At 44.5% G+C, this 13,583-nt stretch overlaps 1 protein-coding gene across 1 annotated transcript in view; it reads right to left on the bottom strand.

The window, feature by feature from the left end:
* The window catches only part of LOC142558392 (N-acetylated-alpha-linked acidic dipeptidase 2-like), a 58,921-nt gene extending 55,482 nt beyond the window's left edge, over positions 1-3,439 (bottom strand). The window contains exons 1-2 of the mRNA XM_075670533.1: positions 3,140-3,439; positions 1,894-2,087 (exon numbers count right to left, since the gene is read on the bottom strand). Of these exons, the coding sequence (XP_075526648.1) occupies positions 1,894-2,087; positions 3,140-3,439 (494 nt within the window). The remainder of the gene's footprint in view (positions 1-1,893; positions 2,088-3,139) is intronic.
* Between the last annotated feature and the right edge of the window lie 10,144 nt (positions 3,440-13,583).

The following is a 13,583-nucleotide window of genomic DNA, read 5'->3' as shown; positions in this document are numbered from 1 at the left end:
AATGCAGCGAAAAGATCTAATGTGCCATTTGCACATAAGCAGAATTTGTGTAGTAAGTTACATGTCTTGGTATCTGTCTGCATGTTGCGAATTTGGAGTTCGAGGCGAATGGGCCTGAGGCGGCCGCTGACTGTAAATATGCAATATAGTTTTTGCACTTCAACAACGTGAAAACATGCGCCAGAGAGCGTACCTAACTTCACATTAGGGATGACCATGTGCTTCGATGAAGCTCGAGTAAAAACGCTTTGAGTGCCCTCATATCTGCCGCGTAATCTCAGCGCTGGTCATGGAAAATTTCAAATATACCTGCAGTTTTATAAGAAGGGTGGTATGGAGAATTGCTCCGTAACGAAGGAAAAAATTGTGTGGCGTATTCACAGTTGAAACTACAAGGCAATCAAAGCTGATACGGCTGAGTCAACCACCTGCTGTTCTATTAGCGTTTGAGTGGATGCCCCAATAGGCTCATTGTAGCTGTCACCAGAAATGTCCTACTTGACGAAAAGCAATGTTTAGGGGAGGTATAGTAATCCTAAAATATGACCCCTGAAATAAATACACTACTATTAGTAATATGACACAAAATGACAACAACAGCTTTAAGCTAGCTGAAGAAAAATATTAGGCGGATAAATGAGGGGATATGCTTGCGAGTAACTAGAACAAGAAATAGCTGGGCGTAGTGTTCATTTATTTATTTATTACTTACCAATACCGTAAGCCTTTACAGACTCATACAGGAGTGGGTCACAAGCAAAACAAAACAAGCCATTATGGGCCAAAACAGGAGAAAGCAATGAAATGCGGTAATTACTATAATGTAGACAAGTAAGATGCAAACAGAACGAACATATCAAAGAAAACAGTGCAAGGCAGGTAATACATGCAAGAGGAAGAGCTTGGATCTTTTGTAAGAGTGCATCTTTTCGCGCTAATTCAACTGCTCAAAAGGGACTGTAAAAGATGGCCCAGTGTGCGACAAAAATGTATCGTAAGCTAATCAACTGACGTGAAGACAAAGATTGCCATCGTCACGACAGGGCTGTCCTTTCATCACGATAACATTTTACGCTTACGCAGATTCAAGTGAGTGAGACCAAATGTGTTCGGCCTTGACGCCAGGGAGTCGGGTATTACTACGCACATTTGTTTCATGGATCAGTCGTAATTTTAGAAATGGGTGCCCAAACACATTCAGAACTTCACTTCCGACGAAATATTTGATGGTTACCTCTTTCTTAAATAGATGACGGTTGCAATGTGGGTCCGTTATGACATCTTCTTCTAGTAGCGCAAGCAGAAACGCGGGCAAACGAGATACAAATACACAGATGCTGAAACTTAGCGCTGTGCTTTTATTTGCATCCTCTTGGATCCACATTTCTGCTGGCATCACTCCATGTCTTAGATGATTATTTTAGAAGAGTTGTATTTTCCTTCAAACTGAAATGAGTTTTCGTGGATTCCCGCCGTGGGGGACGCGGGGGCCATGGCGTTCTGCTGCTGAGAACGAGGTGACGGGTTTGATTGCCGGCCACTGCTATCGCATTCCGATGCGCCACATATACAAAAAAAGAACGGTATGAATAAAAAATATGGGAACTAATACCTCAAATTCGGCAGCGGCACATTGGCGTACTGCATCCAAACTTTCTGGGCGAAATTCAAGAACCGCAATGTTTGACTATGCATTTCCTACAGCAGCAATCATCCTCTTTCAACGAATTAAAGAAAAGCATTGAAAAAGTACTAGATTAACGTAAACGTACGTAGCGTTGCAGATTAGTATCCCTGCAACTAAGCCTCACCATGCGCAAATATTCATATTTACAGCCTGCTTTGGGGGAATCACTGCATGCACGCAGGGAAGGGAGGCTGCATTCTTTTTACCGAAAATACTCCGCTATGCCTTGCGCATCCAGTTCTGCTAGCATGCTATCGATGCTAGACCGTAGACGCTGAACCATGGGGGCCGCGAAGTTCATCGTCTCCTTCTTGAGCCTGCCCCGCGCATCCGCCGAGACCTTTGGAGGGTGCAGGGAAAGATCAGGCAGATGCGACCCGCCTTCTTCGACAACCGGCAGCTGCAGAGACAGTGAGAGAGAGAGAGGTTCGCAGGTCTTCTGATTTGAAGGTCATTCGCATTGAAGAAGTCAAAGGCGAACCTCAGCAAAATTCTACATTGTTGACTGACATGGCTACGACTGTGCTGCGTGTCTTCTTGCCGTATTTGTTTTCCTAATAGTTCAATATCTTCAGCACGAAATCCCCCAAACAGGTGAGCGTGCTAATCGGAGACGCTATACAGCAAAATGTGAAACGGCTTGCAAGAAAAAGCAGTTAACAGGCTGCATTTGATTGAAGTGCAGCACATGTAACAGCTTTCTACACCAGCAGCTGACTGAAATTCACACTAGGACATAGGTGTTACGTTAGAGTGCTAATTCGTTCTCTTGCCTACACGACGTACATTCGACATCTTAAAATCTCAGACACTTAATCATATACACAGAAGAGAAGATGGGAAACGGCAACGGCAACAACGGACTAAAAGGTAATAGGTGTCAGCTTTTCGTCTGTCACGATAGTCGCACGAAAAGACAAAGTAGCATTATAGCCATGACAGAGCTTGCCATTTGGCTAACAAAAATGGTGCTTAATTTGGCTGTCAGCTTTGTCTCGTGTCTCAGTGACAGGGGGTCTCCAATCGACATCTTCCTTACCTGAAGTTACCCGAAGAGCTGTACTTCGGACAAGAGCCAAATAAGTCAAGGCAGGAAATGAACGCGCTAAACTATGAGCTCAACTATCTGGTGAACGCATATCTTAAAATCAGACAGTTTACAGTCCAGTGGTGACCTTTTGTATTCCTTTTATCCGCTACCCAGGGTTTACAAAATTGTATGCAATTGGCCGGACGAAGAAACCATAACTGTGTCGACTGTTGTCGCTGCCGAGTGCTTGAACATGGGTGCAGTTTGTGGTCAGCGATCGGTGGTTATATTGCCTTGTCCGCATTTTCATCGCCTTGTCAATGGTTGTAGCCTCGGAAAGGAAGTAAGCAACGGTCTTGGGTGGGGGGACATATAAATGTGATGGGGAGCTCTTGCTTGACACCCCTCATCAAGAAGCGTACGTTTTTCTCTTCTGGCCCGTCAGGGTCGCCGTGTCTGAACAGGCGAGCCTTCTCTTCCACGAAAATCGCGATGGTCTCGTTGGATAGCTGCACTCGGGCTTCTAGCACAGCTCCGGCCCTTTCCTTAGGCAGGACGCTCGTAACGGTTTGGAGGAAGCCGTTGTGGAACAGGTCCCGTGTTGTCAGGATCGGCTCCCTGTTCTCAAACCACGTTCTGGCGGCGTCTTTCAAAGCGAAGTATACATACACGCTGCAGCTTATCTTCGGAGTTGAAATTGTTGAAAGTCGCAATTCTTTCATAGGTCTCCAGCCAGCTTTATGGGTCTTCAGTGGGTGATCTGCGGAAGTTTGGTGGCTCCCGATGTTGTTTCAGCAGGGTGGGGGACGCTGGGGCTGCCATTGAGGTCATTGACTTGGCCTTGCTCCCTATGGTACTCTCGGGGTGAGGTCCACACTCCAGTAGCACTCCTTGCTGCCTACGGCTAGCTGGCTGTCCCTTGGCGACGTTGCTGTTGTCCTCGGATTTCGGGCTTAGATGGCGGCTCTTGGGGCCCTTCTGTACATGAAAGCAGTAGCACCTCCACCACATGTCACGTGGTAGTGACGGTCAGGAAGAAGAATCGCAAAACTGCGAATGATGAAGCTAACTTTATTGCGTGAACCTGTGTCCACAAAAGTAAGTTACACCGAATGCACAACGATAGTGGCGAACTCAGTCAGCGATCGTCGAAATCTGATGTGCGGGGAAAGCGCGTCGGTTTTATACGTCTCATCGAACGTTTCAAAATAATTGGTGGTGCCCGCGTGCCTTCCGGAAAGTACCACACAATTCGTGTCGCGCATACATGCAATCAGATTATACAAAGTTCGATGGGGACAGCAGTGGATAGAACCGTTGATAGCATTCGAGAAACTTCCGATACATGCAGGTGGGCGCTGCACTGAGCGATAACATTTGTTAAACGGATAAACGTGGTCACCCGATAAATACAAATAAGAATACAAGTAAATATATGGGCCTGTGGCTTCCATAATGTCATTAAATTATTAAGCACTGCCAAACTTACCAACACATCAGTCAAGTAGACAGATATATTGATATAAGGCAGCTAGACAGACAGACAGAGCGACAGACAGACATACAGACAGACAGACAGACAGACAGACAGACAGACAGACAGACAGACAGACAGACAGACAGACAGACAGACAGACAGATAGATAGATAGATAGATAGATAGATAGATAGATAGATAGATAGATAGATAGATAGATAGATAGATAGATAGATAGATAGATAGATAGATAGATAGAAAAGGAGGTTCTAGAAAAACTTAGATGAAAGGAAAAATTGTCATCCGACTGACTGTAGCGCAAAGCTGAACAGGCGAAACACAGACGGTTTCCACAGAAAGAAAGCTTCGCAGTTAAAAAAATCGTCCTGGGATCATCATCTGCCTGGTTACGCTCACTGAAAGGCAAAGGCCCCTCCCATATTTCTCCAACTACCCCGGTGATGTACTAATTGTGGCCATGTTGTCCCTGCAAATTAATTAATCTCATCCGCCGACCTAACTTTCTGCTGCCCCCTGCTACGCTTCCGTTCCCGTAGAATCCAGTACTTAACCCTTAATGGGGGGGGGGGGGATCATCGGTTATTATGCCTACTATTTCCTTATCGGAATGGCCAACAGCCCACTGTGTGACTTCTGCGGGTACAACGAAACGATCGAGCATCTTCTTTGTCAATGTTCTAGTTTTAACCCACAAAGAGGAGTCCTCTCAGCCACCTTAGACAAACTGGACAAGCGCCCAATGACAGAAAACAAGATCCTTGGAACCTGGCCTACGCGAACATCAGCGCGATCCGCTATGAAGGCGCTGCTGCGATACTTGAAAGACACGGGACTTTCTGACAAATTATGACTGTACACTGTGTGACGTAGGACTGCACGGTGCACTGCGTAAGACTAGGAACGCCTTTGCGGGCTGCGTGACAGTGCCCACAGAAACAGTTCGTGTATACGTGCGTATGTGTGCTTAGGTTTCTTTTTTTCCTTTTTTACCTTCTTACTTTCTCACCTATTGCATCCCCTTTCCCCTCCCCCATTTCAGCGTAGCCAACCGGAGATAATCTCTGGTTAACCTCCCTGTCTTTCCTTTGCCTTTCTCTCTCTCTCTCTCTTCCCTCCTCATTACATGTCCTGCCCATGTCCATTTCTTTTTCTTAATTTCAACTAAGATGTCATTAACTCGCGTTTGTTCCCTCACCCAATCTGCTGTTATCCCTTAACGTTACACCCATCAATCTTCTTCCATAGGTCGTTGCGTCGTCCTCAATTTGAGTAGAATCCTTTTCGTAAGCCTCCAGGTTTCGGCCCCGTAGGTGAGTACTGGTAAGACACAGCTGTTATACACTTTTCTCTTGAGGGATAATGGCAACCTGCTGTTCATGATCTGAGAATGCCTTCCAAACGCCCCCAGTCCATTCTTATTAATCTAATTATTTCAGCCTGATTAAACGGATCCGCGGTCACTACCTGCCCTAAGTAGACGTGTTCCTTTACCACTTCCACTATCTCGCTACGTATCGTAATGTGCTCTTCTCTTCCGAGACTGTTAAACATTAATTTAGGTTTCTGCAGATTAATTTTTAGACACCTCCTACTGCTTTGCCTCTCCAGGTCAGTCAACATGCATTGCAATTGGTCCTTTGAGTTACTAAACAAGGCAATATCATCAGCGAATCGCAAGTTACTAAGGTATTCTCCATTAACTCTTATCCCCAATTCTTCCCAAACCAGGTCTCTGAATAACTCCTGTAAAAACGCTGTGAATAGCATTGGAGAGATCGTATCTCCCTGCCTGACGACTTCCTTCATTGGAATTTTGTTGCTTTCTTTGTGGAGGACTACGGTGACTGTGGAGCTGCTATAGATATCTTTCAGTATTTTTACACACGGCGCGTCTACACGCTGATTCCGTAATCACTGCATGACTGCTGAGGTTTCGACTGAATCAAACGCTTTCTCGTAATCACTAAAAGCTATATATAAGGGTTGGTTATATTCCGCACATTTCTCTATCACCTGATTGAGATTGTGAATATGGTCCATTGTTGAGTAGCCTTTGCGGAATCCTGCCTGGTCCTTTGGTTGACAGAAGTCTAAGGTGTTAGTGATTCTATTTGCGATTACCTTAGTAAATACTTTGTAGGTAACGGGCAGTAAGCTGATCGGTCTATAATTTTTCAAGTCTTTGGCGGCCCCATTCTTACGGATTAGGATTATGTTAGCGTTCTTCCAATATTTCGGTACGCTCGAGGTGATGAGCCATTGCGTATACAAGGTGTCCAATTTTTCTTGAACAATCTGCCCACCACTCTTACACAAATCTGCTGTTACCTGATCCTCCCCAGGTGCCTTTCCACTTCGCATAGCTTCCAAGGTTTTCTTTACTTTTTCCGGCGTTACTTGTGGGATTTCCAATTCCTCTAGGCTATTCTCTCTTGCATTATCTTCGTGCGTGCCACTGGTGCTGTATAAATCTCTATGGAACTCCTCAGCGACTTGAACTATCTCATCCATATTAGGAATGACATTGCCGGCTTTGTCTCTTAACGCACACATCTGATTCTTTTAGGCTCCCTCCGTTCCTAATAACATCTTCAATTGCATCCATATTATACTTCCTAATGTCAGCTGTCTTACGCTTGTTGATTAACTTGGAAAGTTCTGTCAGTTCTGTTGTAGCTGTAGGGTTAGAGGCTTTCATACGTTGGTGTATCTAGATAAGATCTTTCGTCTCCTGCTATAGCATGCTGGTATCTTGTCTAACGGAGTTACCACCGACTTCTATTGCAAACTTTAATGATGCCCATAAGATTTTCGTTCATTGCTTCAACAATAAGGTCCTCTTCCTGAGTTAAAGCCGAATACCTGTTCTGCAGCTCGATTCCAAATTTCTCTATTTTCCCTCTTACCGCTAACTCCTTAATCGGCTTCTTCTGGGATCAAGCCTAGGATAAATGCCTTAGTGGCGTGGTCGCTCTAACAATTGAGCTAACCAGGTGGCAAGCAGAGGGCAGCGCAAGGACAAAATAATCGCCAACGCGGTGTTCAAATTTATACAGGGCAAATAATCGACAGTGGGTGGATGGAAGTTTTGCTTTCCTCGACGTTCTCCAGGTTGCCGGCTGCTGGACAACTGAGGTTGCTATTACAGAAACATCCTAGAATGACAAACGTACTGAAGAACATAAGGATGATAGGCTGACGAACATATGCACTAATATAAAAACACACAGTGATAAACAACTCACGACCCCTTGTTCATTCGTCTCTAGGCGCTTGAGCTTGAAGAAAGCGAAAGCGGCCGCCGCTGTGGCCAGAAGCAAGGCAGCGGCCATCAGTGCGAGTAGCCTCGGCAGCGTGAGATGAAGAATCTTGGTGCGGTACGCATCCAGCCTCTCGGTGGAATCGTTCGTTTCCTCGTACGTTGTTCCCTCCGAACGGCTCTTGCTGGCTGAGGCCCTGTGCCAGGAGGGCAAGGAAAAGCAAGTGAATCGACAATTTCAGAAATTGACTTACACTACCGCGCCGAGTGAAGTTAATTTCGTTCGCGTTATTGTCAAGGTGCCAGTAGTATTCATAAACCCCCGCTCTTTGTACCGTTTGTATTATTACTATTTGAATTATAAAAGCAAAGGAGGCGCATTCGCGACCCCGCTGCCGTAGTTCTGTCTTGGCAACGACAACGCATGCGCGGACCGCGCGTGGAGGGTCGGAAGGCCTCCAGAGTGGTGGTGTGCATTTGATTACAAATATGACAAGGCAGAATGGGTGCGCCAACACGCTCCATCAAGCCGGAATTGCGAGATGAAGAACAGCATTCTGGCACTTGCTGCTGGCAGGAGCATCTCTAACGTGCATGCACATACGTGCACGCTTCCTGTTTAACTTGCAGCAAAGGTTACACAGGCATAATAGAATATCTTCTTAACTTGGCAAAGGCTAACATTCACAATTGCTTAACCGTCGTATAGGCTATCATTGTAAATCTGATTTTTTTTTCTGATAGAGAAGTTCAGTCTTTACGCAGAAATAATATAACAGGCAAAACAATTTAAGCTTTCGTTATCAGAAAGCACGAAAATTGGTGAGCTTTTGTTTCACACATCTAAAAGAATTTGGTTTCTTACACGCTACGTCGCCTGGTAACATTTATTGATTGCTGCTTTTTTAACTTTCATAGAAAGATAAATCATTGATCTGCACATACTCCTTTTATTCGGCTGATGTATTCACGGTGTTTAAGCTAAATTTAGCCAAAGTTAAAATATGCTGATGCCCTCTAAGACGACGCGACCAAATGTACGCTGCTCACTTTCGTACGTTGTGTCAAGCTATTTTTTGTATTTTGCTTAATTAGAGAATTAGTCAAGAATAATTAACCAACTTCTGAAGCAACATAGTTAAGGTAAGAATTGCAATTAGGAAGTTGCAGAGCGGTTTCCAAAACGTCCGAAGAAACACTTTCTGAGTTTCCATCGATTAGATATCAGTGTTTTTCAGCTTACTGCTGATGCCCCAGAATACAAAAAAAGCACCGCGTGACATACCCGCGAGCATGTCGTGATTGCACTGCTCCAAAGCGTTCCGCGCACAAATGAACAAAGCCTTTAGCCGGGTATGTGGCCGCTGCGTCTGCTTATCGCTCTCATGAACCGCCTTGGTGGAAGCACATCGCTGGCGAAAATCGCACAGCCAACACCTTCGTCACTGCCATGCCGTCTTTCAAGCGGCAGCACGCCCTGATAGATGCTATGTTCGTGTGTACGCGGACAGTTTGGGAGCACAGCAATCACGGCGCGCAAGCGGGTATGTCAAGTGGCATTTTTCTTTTTGTATTTCGCGGGCATCCGCAGTAAGCTGAAAAACACTAATACCTAATAGATATAAAGATTGGAAAGTTCTCTACAACATTCTAATTGCAATATTTCGCATAACTTCGTTGCATCGGAAGTTGGTTAATTAATCTTGACTGATTGTCTAATTAGGCAGAATACAAAATAGTGTGATGCACTAAATACAAAAGTGAGCACCATGCATTTGGTCGCGTGTGTTAGAGCGCATCGGCAAATATTTCAACTCTGGCTGAAGTTAGCTGAAACACCCTGCGTATCTAGCCTACAAAAGGAAACTAAGTTTTGAATTCAGCGCTTGTTTGTTAAATCTGCCTATGTTCTTCTTCTTACGTGCGCGTCTAAGTTGAACAAAGCTAAACAATTGAGATATCCATTGTCTCCTCGGTTCAAAGCCTGTGTGGAATTCAGTGCTACGTATGTTCCAGATGCTCGTTTGCGTTGCTACAATCTAAGCACCGTTCATCAGTGTAGACAATGAAATGCACTGTTTTGTGTAGACGCTACCCGTTTTCGAAAGTTGGGTAATTGTTTTAGTCTTTGACGCCTGTCACATTTTATTACGACAGGCTAAAAACGTGCAGTGAGTGCAGCACCAATGCTTCGGCCTTGATGTGGATTACTGGACGCTTGATAGAAGGTGGAGGTGGGTTTCACGTGGCATCGCAAACCGCTCACGCACGCCTGTCACACTGGTACAAGTGGTTGAAGGTGGGCGCTCAGGCATAGACAGCCACCCGTGTTTTTTTTCCTGCGCTGTCTCAGTGACATCGAAACCGGGGGTAGTAAACCACTGTGTATGGGCCATGGTTATGGTCACATGAACTCTATTTCATCATACGTTATGTGAATCCGGAGCAGCAGTCTCTGAGTTGCAGGAGCGCGCAGCAAACTTTGTCCATGCTACAGCAAAAACATACAGGGAATGGCTGAAAATGAGGTGCTGCTGGAGTGGACCACTGACTCTGGTGCATTGCTAAGCGAATGCATAGGCATTGCAAAAACTCAGTAGGCTGCGGTTCAGGCCTTCTTCTTTGAATCTGAGCGCATTTCGGCCTCTGGCATTGCCGCTTCGTAATAAAGCTGTAACTTAGGTGCGGGTAAAACCTTTAAACAATGAACGGCAGCACCCACGCAGCTGCAAACTAGAGAGATGGGATCTGCAAGCTATTGGTTGAGCGTCTCTTCATTGAAAAGATTGGCAAAATGAACTTGAACACCGTTACATCGGGAACCATTGAAAGCAACGACCAAGAAATAAAGTACTGCGACATAAATTCTTTCTGGGTGACTTGGTGTTTGCTGCAAGACATAATTTTGTAGTGCGAACATTCAGAAAAGGAAAATCCAGGGAAGGGAAAAAGCAGAGCACAGTGATTAAATGAAGTGAAGATCCTGGGCAAAAGCAAAGATAAAACCGCCCGGGAATTGTTAGAAGCTTTTCACATTCGCAAGAATGGTCAAGAATGTGTCAGCCAAATCTCAATTTCTTTATATGATGCCGAAACGCGATTGATGAGTTCTTGCCATTGATGGCGCCTCCTGCACTTCGCGTCTATTTGTTAACGCTGAAAAACAAAAGTAACGCCTGTTTTTCTGCCTGCTCTTTCATTTCACTGGTTCTTCTCTTTATGAATTTACGCACTACAATATAATCACGAATTCGGACAGGAACCGCGCAGTAATTGTCTTTGTTATCAAAACAGCTGCTGGTCGCCGAATGATGGAGACGTCATGGCATGTTGGATAACGGCGGTGACCTGGTTCGCAGGTAACGCGTTTGACACCTTTGGTCTGAACAAACAAGACAATAGCAGACATGTGGCATAACTTACGGTTCTTGAACGCTGCTAGCTGAGAAAAAGTATTTGCGAATCAATTGCATGGTTGCTTCCGTGAGGGACGCACTCCTTGTTCTTCTTTCGAATCAATGACACTTGCCCACTACGGGATCGGCACAGAGCAGGCATAACGACAGAGAGATATAGAGAGAAAAAAAGAAATGAATATCTGTGAGTATAGTAAGACAAAGAATGAATAGAAAAAAAGGATAAGTATGAAAAATAAAAACAGCAACTTAAACGTATACTATTTAGTAGCCTCGATTTCAAATAAAAATGGAGTTGCAGTTTACGACGTTGCGTCAATACCGGCCTCTTCGCCTTTAATTTTTAACAAAGCAACATTTTGATTAGTTTTATGCAATATATTGCATTTATCATCATCATCATCATCAGCCTGTTTTGTGTCAACTGCAGGCGAGGCCTCTCCCTGCGATCTCCAATTACCCCTGTTCTGCGCCAATCGATTCCAACTATAGCCCGCGAATTTCCTTATTTCATCGCTGCACCTAGTCTTTCGTCGCCCTCGATTGCGCTTTCCTTCTCTTGGTACCCATTCTGTAACCCTAATGGTCCAACGGTTAATTAACCGGCGTATTACATGACCTGCCTAACTCCATTTTTTCCTCTTGATGTCAATTAGGATATCGTCTATACCCGTTCGCTCTCTCATCCCGCTCTCTTTGTGTCTCTTAACGCTATGCCTAGCAATCTTCGTTCCATCGCTCCTTGCGCGGTCCTTAACTTGTTCTCAAGCTTCTCTGTCGGTCTCCAAGTCTCTGCCTCACACGTCAGCATTGATAAAATGGACTGATTGTACACCTTCCTTTTCAATGATTGTGGTAAGCTTCCAGTCGGGAGCTAACAATGACTGCCGTATGCGATCCAACCCCTTTTTATTCTTCTATGAATTTTCTTCTCCTGATCAGGGTTCCCTGCGATTATTTGATCTAGGTAAGCGTACCCCTTCACGCACTCTAGAGGATGACCGGCGATCCTGAACTCGTGATCCCACGCCCGGCTTTTCATCAATATCTTTGTGTTCTGCATATCAATCTTCAATCCCACTCTTGCACTCTCTGTTAAGGTTCTCAAACATTTGTTGTAACTTGTCTGCAGTATCGCTGAATAGAACAATGTCATCGGCAAACCGAAGGTTAGTGATATATTCGCCGTCGATCCTTACTCATATGCCTTCCCAGTTTAAATGCTTGAATACTTCTTCCAAGGACGCAGGGAATAGTATTGGAGAGATTGAGTCTCCTTGTCTGACCCCTACCTTTACAGATATCTTCCTGCTTATGTAGAAATAAGGTAGCTGTAGAACCTCTGTAGATATTTTCCAAGGTATTCTCGTAAGCGTTCTGTACTCCTTGATTATGCAATGCCTCCATGATTGCTGGTATCTCTACTGAATCAAATACGTTTTCGTAATCTATGGAAGCCACATAGAGAGGCTCATTGTACTCTGTGCATTTCTCGATAACCTTATGGATGGCGGGGACGTGATCCATTGTAGAGTATCCCTTCCTGAAACCAGCGTGTTTGCTTGGTTGACTAAAGCACACTGTTGCCCTTATTCTATTCGAGATTATTTTGGTAAATATTTTATACATTACTGGGAGTAAGCTGATGGGCCTATAATTTTTCAATTCTTTAACCTCTCCTGTTTTGTGGATAGCTACAATGTCTGCATTCTTGCAGTTTTCTGGGACCCTTGCCGTCGATAGACACTTCGTATAAAGAGCGGCCAGTTTTCCAAGCAATATGTCTCCTCCATCTTTGATCAAATCGACTGTTATTCCATCTTCTCCTGCCGCTCTTCCTTGTTTCATGTCTTGCAGGGCCATTCTTACCTCATCTCTAGCTATAGGAGGAGTTTCTGCAACCTGTTCATTACAATTTGTAATTGAGGTATTCTTACTCCTCTGGGTACTGTACAGGTCAGTATAGAATTCTTCCGCTGCTTTTACTACATATTCGAGATTGCTGATGATATTACCCTGCTTATCTTTTAGAGCATAGATGTTGGTTTGTCCTATGCAAAGTTTCTTTCTCACTGATTTCAGGTTGCGTCCATTTCTTATGGCTTCTTCAGTCTTTCTCACATTATAACTTCGAATATCACTTATTTTCGCCTTTTTGATCAGTTTTGACAATTCCGCGAATTCTATCTTATCTCTTGAGTTGGACACTTTCATTCTTTGTCGTTTCTTCATTAGCCGCTTTGTTACTTGGGAGAACTTGGCTACAGGTTGCCTTGGTGCCTTCCCTCCCACTACAATTGCTGCCTGTGAAGCCAGCCTCATTACGGTTTCATTCATTACCTCTATGTCACCATCATCATCTCTCTGTTCTAAAGCTGGATACTTGTTTGCAAGTACCAGCCTGAATTTGTCCGCTTTTACCGTTACTTGCTCTACGTTGACCTGTTTCTTCTTGACCAATTTTACTCTTTCTCGGTTCAAATTCAGGTGAGACCTAGCCCTCACTAACCTATGATCACTGCACTTTACCCTACCTATCACTTCTACATCCTGCACTATGCTGGGATCAGCAGAAAGTATGAAGCCAATTTCATTTCTTGTTTCACCATTAGCGGTCTTCCAGGTCCACTTTCTGTTGCTAGGCTTCTTGAAAAAGGTGTTCAATATTCGAAGGTTATTCCTTTCTGCGAATT

The sequence above is a fragment of the Dermacentor variabilis genome, chromosome 9 (genome assembly GCF_050947875.1).
Source record: "Dermacentor variabilis isolate Ectoservices chromosome 9, ASM5094787v1, whole genome shotgun sequence".
NCBI lineage: Eukaryota > Metazoa > Arthropoda > Arachnida > Ixodida > Ixodidae > Dermacentor > Dermacentor variabilis.
Note: the sequence above shows the minus strand (reverse complement) of the source record. Positions and strands in the feature narration are given on the sequence as shown.